This window comes from Phallusia mammillata, chromosome 3 (genome assembly GCF_965637545.1).
Source record: "Phallusia mammillata chromosome 3, kaPhaMamm4.hap1.1, whole genome shotgun sequence".
Taxonomy (NCBI): domain Eukaryota; kingdom Metazoa; phylum Chordata; class Ascidiacea; order Phlebobranchia; family Ascidiidae; genus Phallusia; species Phallusia mammillata.
In genome coordinates this window covers 18,255,130-18,278,995 of record NC_137254.1, presented here as the reverse complement: position 1 = coordinate 18,278,995, position 23,866 = coordinate 18,255,130, and the positions used below count along the sequence as shown (strand labels likewise).

Below are 23,866 nucleotides of genomic sequence, written 5' to 3'. Positions count from 1 at the left end.
TTTGTGACACACAACATGCGATAAACACGAGCTCTCTATTGGCATTTTACCCTTTTCTGCTGATAAAGCAAGTTTCAAAGCAAAAAGAAACGATTAATTCGATTTTTGCACCACAGTCCTTAATAGTTTTTCAATTAGATCAGGGGTCACCAAACTACGGCCCATTTTTTCATCCGGCCCGCGACCACAATTTTGGGCTTGCCCAACCGTGTTGATAACTTTGTAACAATCAAAACATTTATTCCTTACAAAAGTTTTTCTGTCGCCATACGAAAGTGCCCCCTCTTACCACTACGTGGCGGCGCCCATGCCTGCCCATGCTTTTTGCGCCACCAATGGCTAATTTGCAAACGTTTGATAATTTGCAAACGTCAACGTTTGAAAACAAACACCCGAATAGAATGAATAGACTCAAACGATGCCGAAAAAACACAGACGGTCAAATAGGTATATGTTTCTAAAAGAACATCTCTGAAACGTGTGAGCTGGTAAAGCTTTTGTGCCGTGTTTGATCACGAAACATCGTCTAAATATGTTGTTTGCTCACACGAATTTGCGCTGAGCAGCATGCCTAATAAAAAAATGGGCCTCATTAATATTGTTATTTTTTTATACTTTAGCATAGTTAAACCTATCTGGTATCTTTAGACTGAAGATGTACACCCAAACTGTTTTTCACATGGATTTGTAAAAGAGCCGAGTGATTTATAACTGATTGAAAAGCAAGTCTAGGCAGTTTTAATATTAGCGAGGAGATTGCAGTGTTAACAAACATAACAAATAACTTATATTGCTAGGCCACACTCATGCAAAAAAGCAACACTCTTTAAAAAATTAAAAATTATCGCTTAATTAAACAAATATGTATACAACGGTTTTCAAATAAGGCAAGTAAGTGCATGGTGTTGACATCCTGTAGGGCCGGATGTAAGAAAAAAAGCGAAAACAACCATCTGGTAATTTCCCGGCCTTGTGGTTTGAAAATAATTTTGCGATTACTTTTGGATGCATATTTTTGGTAAACTATTAAAGTTTGTGTAATAAAATAACGCGCCTTGCTAAATTCTGCTGTTGTGATATAAAACTTACTATGAATTTGTAAACAATACCTTGTTGCAAAAGTTATACGTTTTTGTAATGATGAAAATAACGGGCCAAATGTTAAAAGCGACTTGCTTTATTTTTAAAAAAATTCGGCAAATGCGTATGCCATCATCAGTGATATGATTATACGTTTTGTTTTCAAGGACATGAAAATACTGTCTTTATCTTTAAATAAAATTAGTATAACAAGAGTGAAAGCTTTAGCAAAAAGAATGGTGTTTTCAACTGCACCTGCCTCTGACACAGCATTGCTGCATCAAAAGTGGAATTCCAAACTAGCAAGGTAGGTTTTTTATGTTTCTGGTGTTGTTATTATGAGTTAGGGAAAAAATAACTCAGTTTGTGTGTGCATATTGATCCAGTGCAAAGGTCAACACAAGATTATTAGAAGGGAATTAACACAGCTTAACTTTTGGAATCAAAACTGATTATCAATATCTTGAAGATTGATTGCCAATCTAGATTGGAATTTTTCTATTTGCATGGAAGCGATTTTTTTCATCAAAATAAATGTGTGAAATTAGGATTTTTTGGCCAAGTTGATAGACTTTTGATTTACAAGTGGATTAACAAGTGATATTTGATATGTAACTGCTGCAAGACTACAGCAAAAGTAATAAAACATCATACAACAGAGTTTTTCCAATTTTGCTTCATTGAGTATGGAGCTTCTCGTCTAAACTGTTTAACTTTCTATTTTGATAATGGACCAAAAACTTAATGCTATAAAACTTTTTTATATTTGGGTAATATATGTCCAACAACTCTAATTTGTTGACAATTATTTGTCAGACAAAAACATTTTTTATTGAAGCTTTGTCTGACCAGTCAAAGTCAATTTAATGTTATAATCTAGTAAACCTACCTTCCAAAATACAAATGAAACACATTTTATGACCACGTTTGTGACTTAAAAAGTTGTTCATATTTTATGACCATGTTTTGTGACATTTACTAACACTTCTTTCCTAAAACTAAGGCTTGGGAATGTTTTAAAATTGTGTTTTGACAACAACATGTCCATACTGAATCTGTTAATCAGGACTGCTTATAAAATAGATTTATTCCTGTTGCATATTTTAATATTTTTGTTTCAGCATTCATGACAACATTATAAAGTCTGAATCAGACAAAAGAAGTTACAGAGGACTTAAACTTGCCAATGGAATGAAGATAATGGTTGTGAGTGATCCCAAAACAGACAAGTCTGCAGCATCAATGGACGTTAATATCGGTAAATTGGTAACTGGTCAAATTGTTTCAAACTTCTGTATGTTCTCAACATGTTATATGTGAGAAGGCCATATGTGTCAGCTTAATGAAATTCTCAGCATGGCATTTCATTTTGTGTGGTAACCTACATGTAACTCCATGTACATTATAAAAACTATAATTATGTTTTAAAGCAGGGCTACTTAAACTTTCTTGCTCTGCGACCCCATTTCAAAACTGAAATTTCTAAGCGACCCCTTGATGGGTATAGCGCAGGGGTGCACAACATTTTCGCTATGACAGCCGCATCACAGATCTTTATATGGCTACTAGGCTGGTAATATTATTTTAAGTTCCACAAAATGTGTTTAAAGCCGTTTGAAAATCAAAATAATTTGAGTTTTTATTTATGTCAGTGTCGCCAGTGCACATATTCTAATAAACATGTCCACGGCCGCACAAACTCGTCTCTGGCGCCATAGGTGCCCACTTGCTAAAATCGACGGGAGGCAGAATTTTATAACTCAGTAAAGACGGAAATATTTTCAGCCCGAACGTCACCTAACGTCGCAAGTTACACCACCTTTTGCAGTGTTTCTGTACTTGTACACAAAACATTAGCAGCTGATGCCGACCCAACTATACAGTAATACTTTCTTTCTTTCTCCGCAACAATTATTACAAAGCATGTTTTATTTTTGCTCAACAAGGCGCACATGCATCTAAAAAGCCAATATAATAATCTTTTCTTACGTTTCTAGGTCGTTTGGTTGGTTTCAACTATGTTTTCTATTTACACAGCAAACTGTGCGAAGGTATTTGTTCTAAATATATACCTTGGAAAACAACGAGTTAACCGTTGAAAGTTAATTTGTTACGAAGTGTTCCCACAACAACATGTGGTCTTAAGTTTACCTAGTTTTACACTTCACAGGACACATAAAAATGATCCAAAAACAGTTTGTTACATCACAGACAAGACTTAAAGTATCAATGCTTTCGTTACTGTGCGTATACAGGTGCCTTTCTTTGTTAATTGTGATGACATAAATGATAAGTTAGTAGTTTATGCCACATAATTTTATTGTTCGACAGTAGCGCTATCTCTTAATAATATTGTAGCTCCTGCTGGTCCCACAAAAGCGCTTTGTAGACCACAATTGCGGAACGGCGCTGCGTTGGTGCTTGTAAGCTATGTGGTTGTCTAATGTCATTTTCATGTTATGCGGCTCACCCTGAAAAAAACTAAAAGCTACCCCCTTTGTAAACGATGTCAATTTGTGTCGATGTTGCTGACCGAGTTTTAGCAAACACTTATTGCATGTTTTTTTCCAATGGCTCATTGCATATAACCAGGGTTGCCACCGACATGGAACTCGAAATAAGGACACACAAACAATTGGACTTTCATATCAAACGACATAAACGTTTTTGAACAAATCTTTGTTTTTATACGAGCCTTGACATATCACATGTCATATTTTTTGCCAGGAACAATCTGTTCCAACTCCCTGTTCGTAGAAAACACGTAGTGCGTCTCACAACAGCTCAAGTCTAGGTTTACTTTTAGCAGGAATTTGACTTGTAATTGCTAAAAATAAGACAAAATAAGGACTCAAGTCAAACACGAGGACGGTTCTTAGAAATAAGGACAAAAACTTTCTCAAAGACATTGCCCTTTAAAATAAGGACAAATATTAGAAATAAGGTCGGTATGGCAGCCCTGCATGTAACACTTCAAGTATACGTTTGTGACGTAACAATATCCGTTGTTTGATTTTTCAGAAAGGTTTGTCTGTTCAAACCAGACTGTCTTTGACTGTGCAGTAGTACATAGTTACTACAAAACTGTATGTGCATAAATTAACGCAAAACTTGTTTATGACGTAGTCAGCGACACAGATACCCGGGGAGGCGGCGCCTCCCCTCCTCCCCATAAGTGGGCGCCAGTGTCTAGCGCCAATGAATGTACGCACATATACCATTTATTGTGACTGACATAATAACGCATAATGTTTCGCGACCCCAAAATTATATTCCGCGACCCCAATTGGGGTCGCGACCCACAGTTTGAGAAGCCCTGTTTTAAAGGGTATGAGGTTAAAAGTTGAAACTGTTTTATTTAAACCTCAGCAAATGTACTAATATACATTTAAAATTTTGTTCGTAAAAGGCAAAAACAAGAAGACAAAAAAGCACTCCATTAAACAGAGATGTTTTGAAGTTTTTGGAGGCAATGTTTGTTTTAATATTGTTAAAAAAAAATTAAAAAAAAAAATTAAAAAACTTGAAAATTCTTTATGCAATAAAACATTCCTTTTTGCAATATTTGATATTAAAACAAACATTGCCTCCAAACATTTTTGCAATATTTGATACCCATAACCAACCGCTTGTGGAAACAAAGGTGTGTTTGGTTGACAAAAAGAGCCAATTAATTAACAAATCTCTTACTTAGGATCACTGATTGATCCAATTGATCTGCCAGGCCTGGCCCACTTTTGTGAGCATATGCTCTTTTTGGGAACAGAAAAATACCCTGATGAGGCTGAGTACAGTAAGGTAAGGTTTACTGATAATAATTAAACCATATTTTTGAAAGAAGAATCAAAATGTTTTTCAAACTTTAAAGCCTGTTTCAGACAGGTTTGCAATGATCAATATTTATTTAGCTCAGGGTGGTCCAAATCCTGGCATGTAGGCCATGCCCTTGTGGTAGAGTTTGTACGGCCCATGCACAGTTTCTGCATTCAATTATCGAATGGATTGAGGTTGGAATAACTTTACATTAGATACTTATCATCAATTGATAGGTCGATCTGTATTTCTTGTAAGGTAACAAGGGTGTTTCCTTGCTTTGTGGCGATACAAACTCATGGAATGTTTTAAATATTATTTGGGCCTCTAAACATAAGGTCTAAAGAGTTTTTCCTTTGGTCGCCCACAAATTACATAACCCTGATGTGGGCTTTCATCCTCCCAGTCCTGGACGACCCTGATCTAGCTCTATAAGAAACTACATCCCAAATACTAAACTTTCAGTAGAGACTGTGACACTTAATTTTTGTACTTTTGAGACTTTGATTGTGTCTCAGTTGGTCAAAAAATGACAATGCCAACTTGGATCAGGTTGACATAGTTTAAATTTTTTAAATCTTGTGTTTATGTGTCATATTGAAAAAAAGTAAAGAACACTGTGTTGTAGATTTGGTTCAGCAAATGCCATTTTTGTTTTTTATTTTCCTAGTTTCTTCAAGAGCATGCTGGGTCGTCTAACGCTTTTACATCAGGTGAACACACAAATTACTATTTCGATATTGGTCACGAACACCTTAAAGGAATTCTTGACAGGTGATAACTTTCATTTGCAGCACACAAAATATTATAAAATATAGACTGTACTCTTTAAGCTGTGATGTTAGGTACTTTTGTTTAATAACTTGTTTATGCTGCTACATAGTGCAGCTATTTGTCAACAATTGTTACACAAGTAAAATGCACCCAGCAGAGCATACTGATGAGTAAAGCCAATTAAAAAAAGATTTTTTAATGCCAAAAAAGGGTGTAGACATGATATTGGAATGTCATAAAAATGTAAGCCACTCTCGATAGTAAGGCGCACGAACGGAAGGGTGAAAACGTTTGTATGTAATGTTGTAGTCCTAAAATTCATGTTAAAAAAAGGAATGGTATTACTATACTGGGACAAAACTAAAAAAAGGTAATGTTAATTAATTATGTAACACAAAAATGTATTTCAGAAACATGAGTTAGACTTCTTTTCCTTATGTGTTTTTTAGGTTTTCGAAGTTTTTTATCTGTCCTTTGTTCGATGCGAGTTGTACAGACCGCGAGGTCAATGCAGTTCACTCTGAGCATGAAAAAAATGTGATGTCTGATGCGTGGAGGCTTCAGCGAATTGTTAAGGCCACCTCAGACCCAACTCATCCTTATGCGAAATTCAGCACAGGTACAGTGGTTGGTTGGGAATGAAAAAATGCTTAAATCAGCAAAAAGAACCATTTGCTGGAAGTTGAGTTAAGTTTATTTCGCTTGGTGAAAGAAAACATAGCAACACAATTGCACTAAAATGATCACCAATCCAGAAACAGCTTCACAATGTTAAAATGTTATGGAGCTCTTAAAAGTGGAAGGATCAGTTGGTGGATGAGAGCTAAATGTTCTGCACCTACATTGCCATTAGTTACAAACTGTTTGGAAATTGTGGAGTAACAAACAGTTCCCTAACCTTTTAATTCTTATTTGCCTCCATTATAAATACAGATGATTCCAATTAATTGCCAAATATGTAATTACACATACTACTTTATACGAAATCTCAAATGTAACCTGCCACTATAATAGAAAATGATTTCTTTTTGATTCCATATTTCAGTTTATCACAAAAAAACTTGACAAATAGTATTGGTTGTTAACCAGAAAAAACCCTGATGTATGCCTATGAATAAATGCAATGTTAACAGTCATTTGTTAATCTCCATTTTTATTTTTTAAGGTAATTAACACATAGCATTTGAAAAGACCCCCCTCCCACTCCAGTTAGGTTATGTTGTGAAAGGCATCCTTCTTTTAATAAGCAAAACATTTTAGTGGGTTTTTTGTCTGTCAAAGATGAAAACTAAAACAAACTTTTTTTCAGGAAATAAGTTTACGTTGGACACAAATCCAAAAAACAACAACCTTTGTGTCCGTGATGAGCTTTTGAAGTTTCACGGCAAATACTACTCTGCAAATATGATGTCTATGGCTGTAATTGGTCGTGAAACATTAGATGAGCTCTCTGAACTGGTGTTGGAATTGTTCAGTGATATTCTAAACAAGGATGTCAAAGTTCCAGTGTATGAAAAATCTCCATATACTGCAGAACAATTACAGGTTTGTAAAACTTGTCAATAATTGTGGATGTCAGGTATTCATGGCCATACAGCAGTTTTAATGAAATCGTGTTACATGTTACCACTAGAGGTATGCCAGAGCTTTCAGGTGGTACATGGGTAGCTTACCAGGTTTTGAAGTGAGTACCGATACCGAGTACCACATGTATATACCTCGATACCGAGTACTTAAGTATAGTCTTAGTTGTATATCACTGTCTAATTTATCTGCCATGGCCAGGGTACAGACATGCACACACACACATGCTGAAAAATGTAGTCTCCACATGAAAGCGCATAAAAATATACATAACCTAGTGGATCTTTTTCCCGATTTTGTGCTTTTCGAAGCAATTATTGGCAAAAAGTTGCCCGAATTCTTATGGTGTAAACCGGCCTTCGGTATCAAACTATGGTATCGGAAACTGAGATAAATATTTCAATACCGAGTATGAGTATCGATACAACTGAAATTCGTCGATACCGAGTATCGGGTACTCGTCCCATCACTAGTAACTTACCCACCCCAACTGAATAGCCCTGGTTTCTGGGAAAACTTGTGCCTTGTACATTCTTTTTGGAATTGCTAATCTTGCTGGTTTTAGAAATATGTTGCATTGCAGATCTTATTTCACCAACAGCTTCCAAGTGTCTGCCTTTTTTGTTTTAAACTTACTGACATAAAGAAATATGTTAACTCAAATATATACCACCTAATGGTACCTGAAAAGTCCAGAATAATTTCTAACTTTATGCACAGATCATGCTGTACATTCTAACAATCAGTCTAAACTTTAATGATGTCATCTTATCTATTGTGATGCTTGTGGTGCCTGTTTTTTACATTGTTTGCACGCAATAGGCATACGAAAGTCTGATGCATATGGCTGCTAGGCTGGTTTAACTATTTCTAGCCCCACAAAATCTATTTAGAGCAGTTTTAAAATCCGAACATTAAGCAAAAGAGTTTTATTAACATCATGGCCAGCAGTACATATATTTTGATATACATGTTCACAGCCGCATAAACTTATCTCTGTGGCTGTAAGTTGTGTACCCCTGGATTAGGTGGATAATTTTTGGCCATGCAATAGCCTATAATTATAGTAACATGAATTATCTGTATTTACTGAAGTATTTTTGATAAGGGCATATTTTTTGTTTGTGTAATGCAGACTTGTGTAAATGTGGTCCCAGTCAAAGATCTCAGAAACTTGATGCTGTTGTTTCCAATTCCTGACTTCACTGAACATTACAAGTCTAATGTGAGTATCATTTATAAATATATACCTCTATATGTTTGTCAGCTAAATACAAAACTACTTCGGACAACCTTGTAACCACAAACCTGTTCTTACTGTGAATCCGGTAAATTCTGTAACTTAGCATGACCAAAAAGCACATTTAGTCTATAACAGGGGTGGGCAACCTCTGGGCCCCAAGCTACCGCGACTGGTATTTTGTTATGATCGGCCAGACAGAATGTGTGTGTTAAATCCCTTTTTTCTACCAAAGAGTTGTTACATTAAACGTCAATGGTTTTAGTTTATTATTAAGAATAGGCATTGTTATGTACAAAGAAAAAATCATTGTGTATTTAACTTTGCCCAGCACTGCTGTATTATTGCATTCCCTCATTGCGGCCCACCTCCGCAATATAACACTACATTTTGGCCTGCACATGCAAAAAGGCCCACCTTTGGTCTATAAGATAATCATTTAATGCTGTTGATTGATGTTGAACAAAGGTAGCAGTCACGATGAATGGTTAGCATGACCTTCTTATGTTTATAACAATTTCAGTAGCTTGTGTTTCCCTGGCCAAAAGACTTGGGAAATATTATTTCAACCCAGTTGTTTCCCATAGGTTAAATTACAGTGACGTCACCAATTTCCTAAGTCAAAAAAATCGAATAAAATATGATTGACCTGCCTTGCAATAAAACTGGCAACTCGACAGCACATTCAACAAACAAAACATAGGCTTGTTTTGTTTTGTGATCAGACATAACTTTATTTAGGCATCTAATTTCTATGTAAAACAAATTTTAGCCGGAATCTTATCTTGGGCATTTGATTGGTCATGAAGGTCCAGGTAGTTTACTGTCAGAGTTGAAACAGCAAGGATGGGTGAATGCATTGATGGCTGGCTCACACGGTGGTGCTAGAGGGTTTGATTTCTTTCTTATTCAAGTGGATTTAACAGAGGATGGAATGGGTATAAAAACATTTTTCAAAACATGTGTGCTTCATAATGGTTATACAGTAAAACTTTTATCTGGACCCATTTAGGCCCAAAAAATTAATTTGTCCGGATTAGGCAAAGATCTGGGTTACTGATATCGATTAGTTAATGCCTTACAACATTACAAATTATTTGCACCTCAAAATTTGCCTGATTTTTGGGGAAGACCTGGATCAACCAAATCCGGTTTTACTGGGGTTTACTGCAATTTAAGGCTAGTATTTAGACCTATTTTTGGTCCAACCATTGCGAATTGTTAATTTTTAAGACTTGAACTGAGAATGGAACCCCAACATTTGCAGGATTTGAAAAATATTCTGTTTGGAATTAAAGCAAAGTATTTTTGTCTAGAACATGTTGATGCTATTGTCACCTGTATGTTTCAATACATTGCAATGTTACGGGATGTCGGTCCTCAAGAATGGGTTTTCAATGAAACCAAGGAAATTAGTGCTATGGCTTTCCGCTTCAAAGGTAAAGTTACAAATATATGCTAGTACAGACAAATGCAGCCAACTGCATAGGAATCAACCAGGTATAGCCCATTAAGTTTAAAGAAAATTTTTAGCCTTATCAATTAATCAGGTGAATTTAGTAAATAAAAGCATGGCAAACATGGCATGCATATAAGTGAGTTTGCCTGTATATTGTGATAATGCTTTAAGTGTGCATATGCTTGGTTTTTCCATTGTGGTTTCCTGCATAGCATTTATGGCAAAATAAAGGCAATTTTTTTTGGAAAAAAATCTTTCACAATTTAACTTGCAGTAACAAGCTTGTAAAAACCAAGTTCTTTCTGAATTTGTAGTCTTAATGGGCAAAAGTGACAACTGAAAAATGTTTTCATAGAGTCCTTTTGCTACCAGTTATGGCCACTTGTGGTTCAAGCTGATCCATTTTTGTTTTCAGCACTTTGACTTGTTTCGTTGTTTTTTTTCCTGAAAGTAATTATGGAGGTGTGAGCAAAACAAATATATATTGATTGATTTTGCCTTTGCAGACAAGCAGCGGCCAACATCTTGTGTTATGAAGCTTAGTGAATCAATGCAATATTTCCCTATGGAAGATGCTATGTCTGCAGATGCACTACTAAGTGAATACAAGCCAGAACTCATCAACCAAATTATGGAGCGCCTGGTACCTGAAAACATGAGGTATGATGCATTTATGCAAGAATGTGTGCAATTTAGTGAAACTCCAAAATTTTATTTAAGTGTGTTGTTTAAAGAAGTGCTTGTCAACCTTTATTGAAATGGTACACACTTCTAGTGTTTCCTAAAAAATGTGTAAACCCAATCAAAAATGTATTCACCATTGCAACACACTGAATCTGTGGTTCTACATAGAATGAGGATGAGCATAATGTAAATCATTATCATCTATTTTATGGCTAACAGTTTAGTGCAGTGGTTCTCAACCTTTTTTACTATGCGACCCCCTTTAGAGATTTTCTAACACCACGCGACCCCTTTACACACGCACACACACAGGAAGTTTAACTACCAGCATGTGTTGACTGTGTTCATCACACATTTGCAATCTAACGTGGCTGCAATAGTTCGGCGTTTTGCTGTATTCCGGAAAACGCCTATTTTTTACTAACTATTTCACTATTTCGTGTTTTTTTTATGTTAAGAAAAACCAAAACCCGCAATTATAGAAGTATACAATCGCAAATATTGTTGCGCCCGTTCTAAATCAAACGGTCGTGTGAGTTACTATATGCTAAACAAAAGTCACAGGGAAAGTTTTTATGATACAGATAAAATAATTCCGTGTTCGGTTGTCTCCGCGACCCCCTCAAAAGTGCTTGGCGACCCCTTGGGGGGTCGCGACCCCCAGGTTGAGAAACACTGGTTTAGTGAAAACTGTAACTTGTAATTTAATTTCTATTGCAAAAAGCACCATTACCAACGATTGTCACCAGTTTGTTTTAATTATGAAGTCACAAATAGAATACAGTAACTTACAAGCTATGTTCACTTGAGATATATACATGTTACATTGTAAACTCCAGACAGTTTTGTCCATGACAGAAATCTGCCTATTGTGATATCTGTTAATCAGTATATATATTGTGTATTGTATCTGGTACACCCCATCAAAGTGGTACACACTTTAAAATTATGGTGCACTCTGACCTGAGGTGTATGAAGAACCTGGTTGAAAAGCACTGTTTGCCTGTTATTTTAAAAAATTGCTAAATGTTGTAATTGTTTGAAATCAGTGCCTAAAGTTTCACAACCTTCCATTAAAAACCTTTCTGTTTTTTTGTATGTTTGTTTGAGAGTTTTCTGTCCTGACCAACCCTACTTACATGGAATTTTAAGCAATGACGCTTCAAAATAGCAATTTGGTAAAAGAACAAACTAAACACAATCATGCTGCTCTAAGCAAAAGTTGTTTTGTGCCATTAAACACCATCATGTGGCATTCATATCACCGATAATGGCATGAGCATTTGCCAAAATGTTTGAAAAATAAAGCATATTGCTTTTTTCCATTATTTTCACCATTAAACACCGTCATATATTGTTTTTAATACAGAATGACGGTTGTGTCTAAAACCTTTGAAGGGAAAACCGACCAAACCGAACAATGGTATGGAACAAATTACAAGGTCACTAGGATCAGCAACGAAAATCTGCAAAAGTGGAAAAATTGTGAAAAGAATGAAAAGTTTCATTTGCCCGACAGAAATGAATTTATTCCAACAAACTTTGACATTCTTCCTCTGCCAAGTCAAAGCCCTAAAGTTCCACAAATTATTAAGGTTATTTGGTGTTCCATCTAGGAACAATACAGTGTGATCATTTACTTAAATACAACCACATGAATGTGTGGGTTTATGGTTAAATACCAAACTCGGAATTTTGGAAAACCATCTTTTCAGACATTTCAATTCCAGCTTGTTTGCTGTGCCCAGCCTGTTTGTTCAAATTTATTTTCTAAAATATTGCTTGATACGGGATAGAATTTAATTCAAATATCCTGTTTCCATGGCCGTTGGTCTGATCAGACTTTTCCGACCTTTTTGTTTCTTTTGATAGTTGTTACCAGTGTCTGGTTTTAAACAGTTTTGTGAAAGTATAGTAACTATGGATGCCTTTGAAACGCTTACTAGGATAAAGTTATTGGATGTAATTACTGTTTCAGCCAAAAGTAACAGCATTGCTGCTGGTCTGATCGAATCACAATTTAAAGCAAGTTTGATTAATCAACAGCCATGGAAACGGGATAAAAGATATGTTACAAAACTTTGATGAATCACTTTTAGACATATTTTCAACCCAATTTGAGGTTAAAAAATAAACAGGCATTACAGTAAAAACAACTTTTGGAACCTTGAATTAAAAAGTAATTACATAAAATATTACAATGCAATTTTTTTGTAAAATAGGTGTTTTGACATTTTTTTATTTTGGCCGGGAAACTTTACAAAATAAGTTTCAGATTTGGTTAACTTTAAATTATTGGTTTTAAATTATTCCAGCACACAGCTTTGTCAAGACTGTGGTTCAAACAAGACGATCAATTCTTTCTTCCAAAATCGAACATAATGTTGGAGCTTTTCTCTCCGATCTCCTACATCAGCCCTCAGTATTGCAACATGGTGTATATGTTTACAGGTAGATCAATCTAGCACAGACTTAATTTTTAGCTTCCTACATGTCAAGTCTACATCATTTAAGCTTAAAAGAAAATATCCGGGCATTTTAAAATTATTTCAACCTTTTAAAACAATGTGTTTCAGAGAAAACTGAAATATATCAACTGATTAATTTAAAATGATTACAAGCATATCTTTTATCTTTCAGTTTGAAAGATTTTAAGGTTGTAAGTGTGACTTATACATAGTGATGGGACGAGTACTCGGTACTCGGTATCGATGGTATCGAACGATTTCAGTGGTATCGATACTCGGTATCGAAATATTTTGCCTCAGTTTTCGATACCAACGTGTGAGTACTAAAGGCCGACTTACACCATAGGAATACGGGGGAACTTTATGCCAATATTTGCTTCGGACAGCACAAAATTGGAAAAAAGTTCCGCCAGTTTACATATATTTTTTCCCTATCATGTGGAGATTACATTTTTCAGCATGTGTGTGTGCATGCCTGTACCCCGACCATGGCAGATAAATTAGCCAGTGGTATACAACTAAGTACAACACTACACCTAAGTACTCGGTACTCGGTATCGAAGGTATATACATGTGGTACTCGTACTCGGTATCGGTACTCGCTTCAAAACCTGGTATCGTCCCATCACTACTTATACAAAAGATAAACCTTTGGAAGTGGTTAGTTTGTATGGTAATTTCTAAAAATTGTGTTTAGAACATTTTTAATTAAATATATTGTGTTCTTAGCAAGAAATGTTATTTGTCCTTTCAGAGCTGTTTAAAGATGCATTGAATGAATATGCTTATGCTGCTGAAATTGCTGGACTCAAATACAAATTGGAAAATTCTGTGTATGGTTTGCAGGTTTGTTAGAATTTTTGTTCTTAACTGGATAAGCATTCTTAACATGTAACATCAAGCAAACTGTAAAAAAATTATGAAAATTTTGCAACATTTAAATAAAAACAAATTTTAGATTTGAAAAACATTTTTTTCCAGCTACATGTTACTGGTTACAATGATAAGCAACTGGTTTTGCTGACCAAAATTCTTCACAAAATGAGCACATTTGAGATAGACTCCAAGCGGTTTGATATCCTTAAAGAAGCTGTAAGTTATTATGGGTCCCCTTCCCTGAAGGGTGCACATCTTGATTTTACTCTATTTGTTTTGTTTTTCTTCTATCTTACCTATGTCTGTGATCTGTTTGCATTGCTTGGTGGTGCATAGAGCCTTATGACTTTAGAATAATTAGCGGTTTCTGCCCACAACACAGTTTACAGAATATATCATTTCGAGGTGCTGATTGTTTTACCCTGTAAGCCCCACTTTTAAACAATTAACCCCCAACAATCTACCCCTAAACCCATATGTGTAATTTGTTTGAGTTTGGATAAAATTTTAATAGTTTGTGGAATATGTCATTTTTAGGTGTTGCTTGTTAAGTTTTGTAGCTCGATCAGTTACCCCATTAGATTTTTATTCATAATGGGACAAAATTGAAAATTATTCCTTTTGCATTCTTTACTTTTTAATGTTGTATAGCTATTTGTTTTAGTGCTATTGTTGTTTTGCTTTCTTTTACCAACTGAACTTAACCTTGAGTCTTGATTTATAAGCAGGGTTGCCATACCGTCCTTATTTCTAAGATTTGTCCTTATTTTGAAGGGCAATGTCTTAAAAAAGTTCATTGTCCTTATTTCTAAGAAATGTCCTTATTTTTGACTTGAGTCCTTATTTTGTCTTATTTTCAACAAATACTAGTCAAATCCCTGCTACAAGTAAAAGTAAACCTAGACTTGAGTTGTTGTGAGATGCACGAAGTATTTTCTACGAACAAGGAGTTGCTGTAACATATTGTTCCTGGACAAAAAAATATGACATGTGACATGTCATGGTTCGTATAAATGCAAAGATTTGTTCAAAAACGTTTGTTTCGTTTAGTATGAAAATTGATTTTTCGATTGTCCTTATTTTTGGTTTCAAGTCGATGGCAACCCTGTTTATAAGTAAATTAAATTATTGTATTACATATTGCAAAAAAACTATTTTCTTACTACAGTATTGCAAAAAAATATAAAAAATATTTTTTCTTTAAAAAGTGCACAAAAAAACTTTGAATTACTTTCAAACCTGGCCACACCATTCATTCACATACATAAGTTTTTTTAGTATGCCAGAGCACTGAAGAACTTTCGTGCTGACCAACCATACAAACACACTGGCTACTACTTACGGGCTATCAAGTGTGAGAAATCATGGTTAAAAGAGGAACTGTCAGACATATTGCCTCAACTCACTATTGAAATGCTACAAGAATTTATTCCACAGTTTATGAAACGTTTGCACCTTGAAATGCTAGTACATGGAAATGTTTCAAAAGAAGGTAGGATATTAAATGTAAGATGACAAAGTGGTGTTGGTTTGATCTGACAACCATACAGCATTGTCCTACGGCAGTGATTCAGCAGTAACATGGCGTATCACCGCCCACTGGTGGGCATAGGTTGGTCACAAGGGGCATTTTGATTTTGTTTAATTTGGAGGTGCTGAAGGCACATAAGGGGATGTTATTTATTACTTGAAGTTACAAAAAATTCAATCAAAAAGGTTGGAAAACACTGACCTAAACCAACTGTGTAATACCTGGTTCCTTAGCAACCTAACCAATAAACTTGGGTAATGTAATGTAAACACTTGTAGAACTAACAGACTTGTCTTTTTGACATTTTCGACAAAAACACAATTTAACTAGTGCTGGCATTCTACCAACGTAGTAACAGTTAAATAACATTTTTCACTAGTTGCTACCACAAAAGCTTGGTATAAACATTGCATAGATAGAAAGATACATAGGTCGCAACCCTACCTGATAAAATTATTCCATATTCTTGTTGCTCACCTAAATATAATTAAGTTTTGTACAACTATTTTTTTTTTAAAGTTGTGTGCCTTTTGCCTTTGTACTGGAATTAATCAGGATGCTGGTTTTTGTTTTAAACTTGGTTACTATAAAGATAAAATTTTGTGTTGTTTTCACAACAATTGCACAATAAATGTTTTATTGAGGTTTTAACTTTTAGGTGCTTTGAGTTTATGTTCAGCAGTGGAAGAAATATTACGAGTTGAAGCATCAACTGTTGCACTGCAAGAGTTGGAATTTAGTCGATTCAGAGAACTACAACTTCCAGAAGGTAAGCTTATTATTTTCAGTCTGCAAGGCTAGATTTTTCAAGCCTTTGCCGTATGGGAATGCCGAACAGGCCTGGCATGCTATGATTTACTTCTTTTATAGAGTTTTTGTTCTTAGTTAAACAAGACGTACATGGCGAAATTGTTTGCCTTGTGTTGTGCAAAAACTCAAGCTTATAATTTCTATTTACAGCCAGTTGCCATGTCTTCCAACACAAACACGACATTCGCGATATTTCAGCAGTAGAAGTTTACTTTCAACTTGGTTTACAAAACACAGCAGACAACGCCATGCTTATGTTGTTGGGACAAATTATGTCAGAGCCATGCTTTAACATGCTGCGAACAAAGTAAGTTTCATAAACCTTATGCATTTAAACCTATTCAATGGCCTTTTTGATGAAATCGAACACCGTAGCTATCGTCTTGCAAACGTGAGGTTGGTGGTTCTAATCCCAACTGGACCTTTAGTGTTAATACTTGTTTGTTGCTTTCATTTTGAATGTATATCTGTTGCAATGTGTATTCAAGTCCGGTAGGCTGTGTTGTGCCATTTTCTATATTTTCATATTTCTGTGATCCAGACAGGCGCATGTAAAGTAAAGCTAGCTTAGCCGGATGCGGGACTTGTGAGTCTGACTTCAAGGCACCTTTTTCAGCGTCCACACCATTATTTTTGTTTCAAAAAATGGCTCGAAAATTGAGCCCGGCACCATAACCAACTGACCTAAGAGGCGGGGTTTCTATTGGTGGTTTGTTTTGCAAACAGGGGTGGTTAGTTTCTTCTTAGGACCCCGCGGCTGGTTCCACCAACGTTTCCTCTAAAGTCAATTTTAACCACAGTGCACCAATCTCACTTTCTTGTGAGCCCCAGTCACATAACGCCATCTAATGATTTGTGCTCCATAACGTTTCAACGTTGCGCAGCTATTTTCGGCTTTGTGATTGCTTTAGAGTAATTGTGTTGACAAAAATAACTCAAGCAAAAATGTTTTCTCAGAGAACAACTTGGATATATCGTCTACTCAACTGTGAGTCGCAGCAACGGAGTCCACGGTCTAAAAGTTGTCGTTCAGTCGGAAAGAACACCGGAATATTTGGAAGGCCGGGTGGAAGCGTTTATTGAACTTACTGAGGTTGTTGAATTGTAATTCCCTTTGTAGCTAATAAATTTTTTATTTTTTTATTTTATTATGCTTTTATAAACAAACTTTGCGAACCAACCTATTTTGCGTCACAGAAACTTCTAGAAGAAATGGAATCAGCTGAATTTACTCGACACGTGGCGGCGCTAGTGAGCCATATCTTGGAAAAGCCGAAGAAACTGTCAACCGAGTCTTTGAAACACTGGATTGAAATCATCTCAGAGCAACATCACTTTAACAGACGTTAGTTAAGGTTTTATGTAGCAAGGGGCAATTTTATTTTTTATTCTACATCCCAAATCTGGGTTCCTTAATATGCTATTTGCAGTCAACAGTTTTGGTACAGCTACTAACACCATACCTCACGACAGCCTCAAAGCAATTTAGCAGCTAGAGGGCTGGGTTTGGAAAGTAGGCTTTTAAAATTTTCACACTAGGAAATAGGTTTTAAAGTCGGTTTTATTACCTTCCTAATGATAATACCTTACCCCTGCCCAAATAGACCTAACCGTCAGCGCAGGTTTTCGTGCTATGTGCGCCACCTATCACAATTTAGCTAATTGCGAGCCTGCCGTGGGGTATGGTGTTGGTAGATTTTCCTCAGTTTTAATTACTTTTCTTTTAAGCTTTTAAAATCAAACATGTGGTTGACAAAAAACGTTTTAACAGTGCATTTAACTTTCATTATTAACACTTTAAGCCGAGGTGGAAGCTAATCATTTGCGTACGGTCACCAAACAAGACTTGCAAGATTTCTACAGGCGCCATATCCGCGTGGGAGCGCCACAGAGGTCAAAGTTGTGTGTTCATCTGCTGGGCAACAAAGTGGAAAAATGTGAGGACTATTTATTTGTTTGTTTGGTAATATGGGATGTATGTATTGTTCTCTAACGTGCTGGTGATGAGGCTGACCGCTCTTAAAAATCACGTGTTTTCAGTTTTGTTCGAAACTTTCCGACTTCTTATTTAACGGTTTCGGTGGTTATGTGCCAAAACGACCTTAGTAAACGATATAAAGGATATTATACAGCGTCCTATTATTAGTGAAGGACGCTGTACAATTTACCAAGGATGGGCCAAAACTGCAAATGTTCTGTTTGGTCGAACACGGAGCAACTCACATTAAAGCTCGGTGCTCGGCCGAGCACGTTCGGTGCATTGCGACGTCACTAATTTTGTCAATTCCACGATAGTTTTGTAGCTTTTTACGGAGAGTTTATGAATTATGCCTGGCACTATATGAATTGCACAATTATGTTTAAATATTTCGTGTTTTTCTTTTAGGTTCAGTAAAACCGGACGAGAACGCATACGACAAAGATTTGTTGCCTTGTCCTTCACTTCCGCAGGTAACTTTTAAAACAAACGGGCCTGATTCTACACGCTGTGTCGGTATTATTATGGGTCCCCTTCCCTGAAGGGGACACATATTGTTTTTGTCCGTATTTTTTTTTCTTTTTTCTGTCTAACGCTGGCTTGTGAGACGCGTTTGGTCAAGAAAGAGTGCTCCAATTTTATTCAAATTTACAGAGATGTTAGATAATAATCCAAATTTGATCCTCCTGAAGTTTGACCCCGATTGACCCAGCGGTTCACCCACAGGCCCCCAAAGCGTAAAATTTTTGAAACGGCTTTACTGACTAAAGTACAGCATCTTGGAGTTTCATGCTTTGTTGTTTGGTGCAATGTAAAGTTTTTTAAATAATTTTGTATCTTTTTTTCGGATTCACCCATTTTTTACCCTTTAAACCCCGAAATAATAGGTTTTAGTTTTAAGGCAGAAATACATGCCCTATGGTGCAGAAATATTTGAAAAAGTTATAAGGGAGGAATTCACTGGTTTACGATTAAGGCGGCAGAGCGGGAGTGCTCAGCTTGACGTCTGGACAGACGTTTTACGAGACAATCGTTTCGGTGATTAGTAATCAGCTGTTTTTTGTGCAGCAATGCTGTGTCGTCTTATTGAGTTATCACGCGCATTTTCAGTTTTGGCGCAGAGTTTACACCTAAGACGTTATTCGAACTCGATAAACGTATCTCGGTTTCGTTTATGTCAGGCAAAACATCGTTGATCAACAAAAATATGAAATTTAATAAACTTAACTTTTTCGAACGCCGCGATAAATGGTCTTTAAATTCTCGTTGTCAGCTTGGCCGTATCATAACCACGGGTCACTAAAGGTCAACTTGTAGGCATTACAACATTGTTACGAATATTTCGTCATAACGTATCTTCTTTATTTTTGACAAATCAATTCAAGAATCAGTACTTAAGTCATGTATAAATTAGGCCGAACGGTATTGTTGAACACTAAGGACTGCATGCTATTAAAAACAGTGTCAAAAGGTCATTAAACGGTCGTTTTTGCGAAACAAAGTTAAGTGAAAAACAAGTTGTTATGTATACCTTTGTAGCAAACGACTTTTTTTATATAGTGTCTAATACAACAGTTAAGGCTTTCTAGGAAAATTTGTGTTTAAAAACGGAACCTAAACCACAATATCAAGGTCAAAGCAAGAGATTAAATTGAATGTATTTTCCCCGTTCTTTTTTCACCGATTTTTTGTAATTATATGACAATAATGATGCTAAAAGAATACGGAAAGGAACTTTTAAAGTTAAGTTTATGCTTTGTGAAAAATTTGTCCTTAAGTTTATAAAAATAACCGCCACATAGGTTTACCGTATATCCGCATAAACACGCGTGTGGGGACCCATTCGTTTTTGCTTGCAAAAACAATCATGTATGTAGATAAAATTGTGTATAGTGTAGTAAATTGATAAATATCGTATTGAATATATTAAATGGAAGTATATCCGAAAGCCACTTTTCTAGTTTTGAATTAATTTAAGTAGCTAGTTGCTGAAACTTACTTAATGTCAAACAGCCCTAAAACGCCTTGGCAAGGCACATTTTCTATTGCGTTTGTTGTCTTGGTAAATAATTAAGGATCTTCTCCAGGCGATGGCAATAGAAAATGCCAAACTTTTATTGATTAAGAAACATGGTTTTTGATCACCATGCGGGCAAATGTATGCGACGTTTTATAGTTTGTTTTATGTATACCATCGTGGAGTAGGCCTAGTCTGGTCTAAAAAATAACAAAAAAAATGTTTAAAGCAGTTGTTCCTAATCAGACGGTTTTCAGATATGCAAAACATTTAAATATATATTTAAGCTAATTCGTAGAGGTTTTTTTGGAAATAGGTGTCTACGCCTTGAAGAAGAGTTTATCGTCATTATAAATATGCTGGGAACGACTGGTTTAAGTCATGCATTCAGCTCAAAATCAATCATTAGATCACTTTTGTACGTCCAATGTTTCCCACATTTTCTTGACGCATCTTTCATAAAATTTGATACAGAAATCCACTTAATGCAAATTCCGCCTTTGTCTTGCCACCAGCTGCAATGTCTGCAGCTAAATGCAAATTCAAGATATTAACGAAATTTTAACTTCTTGTAATGAAACATGCACTTTTTCAGCCAACCGTGGTAACGGACATTGAGAAGTTCAAGAACAGCTTACAATTATTTCCACGTGTCCAGTCTTATCTTGATGCTAAACCTGCCAAGTTGTAACCGAAAAATCGTCTTCGTCGACATATCTCTACTAGTGACATTGTTTGCATGCTTTGGCGAAATATTGGGTTTTATTGTACCACGCTATTTTAACAGGCGCTTTACTTGCCTGTAGTCTCAAACAAAAGTGAGATTAATTATGTTTTTATCCTCGGTGGGCGAAACAATGCCTCAATTTAATATGCTTATACTGTTTAAGCACGCAATTTTAACCTGTGTTATCATCTATGCTTTGCTATTTTAGGGCTTGTTTGAATTACCGTGTTTGTGCTACACTTACATGAAAGGAGTAGCTAGAGGTCAATCGTTTATGCTGGAAAAGATATATTTTTGGGGAGTGTTATTTGTAACTTTAGGGAAAATATAATTTGTGTGCTTTTGTTTTTCATTAAATTCACGTTGGTTATACTGAATTACATCAACTGTTGCAATTTTGTTGAGCTGTTGCTATTTTGTGATGGAGCCAAAGTAGTTTTAAATACAATTCACCAGTGTGAACCGTATTTTTCGTTTTTTGTGTACTTATTGAATTAAACGTGGCACTAGAATTCAATCCAAATTTAGCTATAACCTAATACCCAGCAGTTGTAAGCAGGGAGTCGAGCCGCTTGTTGTATGGATTCCTGTTCGGTGTTACTATTTATGGTTGTTATGGTTCCCCTTCATTGTTTTTGTCGGTATTTTTTTCTGCATGATGCTGGTTTGTAACGCTCGTTTGGTCAAGAAAGAGTGCTTTAAATTGATTCAAATTTGGACAGATGTTAGTTATTAATCCAAATTTGATCCTCCTGAAGTTTGACCCCGAATGACCCAGCGGTTCACCCACAGGCCCCCAAAACGTAAATTTTTTTAACGCTGGTTTGTAACGCTCGTTCGGTCAAGAAAGGGTGCTTAGAATGTATTCAAATTTGGATAGATGTTAGTTAATAATCCGAATTTGGTCCTCCTAAAGTTTGACCCCGAATGAACCAGCGGTTCACCCACAGGCCCCCACAACGTAAATGCACACAGCCTCTATTACTTCCAGTCACTAACAAACATCGATTGTGCGATAGATAAGGTTACCAGGTTGCACCAAAGCACATATAAAACATATAGACTTTGGGTTGCACTACACTGCGCCATTCAAATCAGTCACGGCCACTGGCGGGAAACATAAAACAATAAACATATGTACAATGGCGAGTTACGATGTAACAAACACCCTGCGTCCAATCAATTGCTGGGTTTTGACCCAGATAAAACATTTCAGCCAAAAAATGTTGTTTTGCACATATGTGAAACAGTTGTCACTGTATCCATATGGAAAACACATTCATGCCATTTTGATCATTTTTCTTCACAAAATTAGGAAACGGCCTTTGTCGGACGGAAGTTTTCACCATATGGTCGCACTGCGACAAACATGTTCAGTAAATTCATAAATATGCCATTTCAGTCCAGAGACACAAATTTGGTTTGCTTCAAGCAGTGTGCACAGAAAATAACAAGAGAACTTGGATTTTAATAAACGTTAGGCTAGCAGGGTTAAAATAACAATCTGCTTCTGGTGGTAACAAACGATTAGTGGCAAAAGTGTTTTATGTTTTCGATTTCGAAATACGGCAAATGTGTTTTTGTTCAACATATATTTTGTCTCATATTCGTAATTATTACGAGTATAAATTAAGCAACTGTGAGTCAATTGTGACTGTAGAACCTGTAGGATATAAAGTTTAGATTTAGACCAAGGCTAGGCTATAAACCAGCAGTACCTCTTTCATTAGTTTTTTTTCCATAGTTTATTACAGACAAAATTATAAAATGAACAAAGTGGTGTTGTTAACATTGGTTGCTTGTGTGATGATGGTGTGCATTGATACAGTAACTTTAGCACATCCCCCACCGCCACATCCAGGCGGCTTTGGTGACAGCAAACTGATAAACGGTAAGTTATAGATTGATGCTGTACTGCAAATCTAGAACAATCGGGGTCCTGGATCAAGCTGTATATACACGATTATCTGTTTGTGACACGATTATGGCAATTGGGCTTAATTCTCTAGTTTCCTCTGTATTTTATGCCCAGCTGTGGCATCAAACATAATTTGTGAGAATTGGCTTTCAACATGTTACCTGTAACAAACTGGATGGCTGCACTAGTCAATAAAGCCAATATCTTGCCACCAGCTGCACTGATGAGACCTTGTAGGTCGACAGTGTGCACTGTCTACAACAGTGTGATCTAACTACAGACCAGCGGGCCAATTGTGGCACGCGAAAGTCCAACGTTTTAATGAACACGATATTTTTTTGGACCAACTGTGATAATTCTTTGAACCACTTTACTAGATACGTAATTGCGTCACGATAATATCCCTTAGCCCAGACTCAAAAAATCCAGTTCTTAAATCTTAAAGGTTCATTGATCATGCACAATTTTGTTCCAAATGTCTTCATAATTTTTAGAGCTTTTGGAATTAAAGGACATGGCTGAGATGTTTGACATGGTTGGATTTCTTCGTGATGAAATGAAAAATGAAAACTAGAAATATAGACAGTAGGCCTACAGGTTCCAATTAGAGATTAGGTAAGCGAAAATGTTAAAACTTAAATTCAAAAATATCTTCCAGTCGTTGGTTGTATTAATCAGTGCCGCAATTGGTAATTAGTATTTTAATATTAACATTTAAAAGAATTGCTTGCAGACATATTCTGAATAATTAGTTCAAAGCTAATGAATTGGTATTGTAGAAAATAACGCGAAATTCTTGTTTTTTTGCAGACAGGAATAAGAAATGTAACATCCACAAAAACGTTTCGTGAAATGTGATTCTTGTCTTCGCCTCAATAAACGAAAATTTTCTAATATACGTTGTGTT

At 36.0% G+C, this 23,866-nt stretch overlaps 1 protein-coding gene and 1 long non-coding RNA gene across 3 annotated transcripts; both read left to right on the top strand.

Moving 5' to 3' along the window:
* Positions 1-1,219: 1,219 nt before the first annotated feature.
* On the top strand, positions 1,220-21,508 carry LOC145220051 (insulin-degrading enzyme-like). 2 transcript variants are annotated; one of them, XM_080087349.1, is made up of 22 exons: positions 1,220-1,387; positions 2,202-2,338; positions 4,775-4,878; positions 5,564-5,667; positions 6,117-6,286; positions 6,977-7,212; positions 8,387-8,476; positions 9,264-9,429; positions 9,808-9,930; positions 10,457-10,610; positions 12,004-12,229; positions 12,950-13,085; positions 13,857-13,948; positions 14,084-14,194; positions 15,257-15,470; positions 16,168-16,278; positions 16,470-16,626; positions 17,277-17,412; positions 17,517-17,664; positions 18,122-18,256; positions 18,706-18,770; positions 20,910-21,508. In XM_080087349.1, exons 1-22 carry the CDS (start codon positions 1,224-1,226, stop codon positions 21,003-21,005), a joined length of 3,075 nt encoding a protein of 1,024 aa, XP_079943475.1. In that variant the 5' UTR covers positions 1,220-1,223; the 3' UTR covers positions 21,006-21,508. The 2 variants fall into 2 exon arrangements, with proteins under 2 accessions (XP_079943475.1, XP_079943476.1); XM_080087350.1 differs by having other exon boundaries at positions 9,808-9,935; positions 10,462-10,610.
* Positions 21,509-22,441: 933 nt separating this feature from the next.
* Positions 22,442-23,853, top strand: LOC145220053 (uncharacterized). Its single transcript, XR_013857969.1, has 3 exons — positions 22,442-22,932; positions 23,454-23,574; positions 23,770-23,853. It is a non-coding gene; the product is annotated as an uncharacterized LOC145220053 (long non-coding RNA).
* Positions 23,854-23,866: the final 13 nt, after the last annotated feature.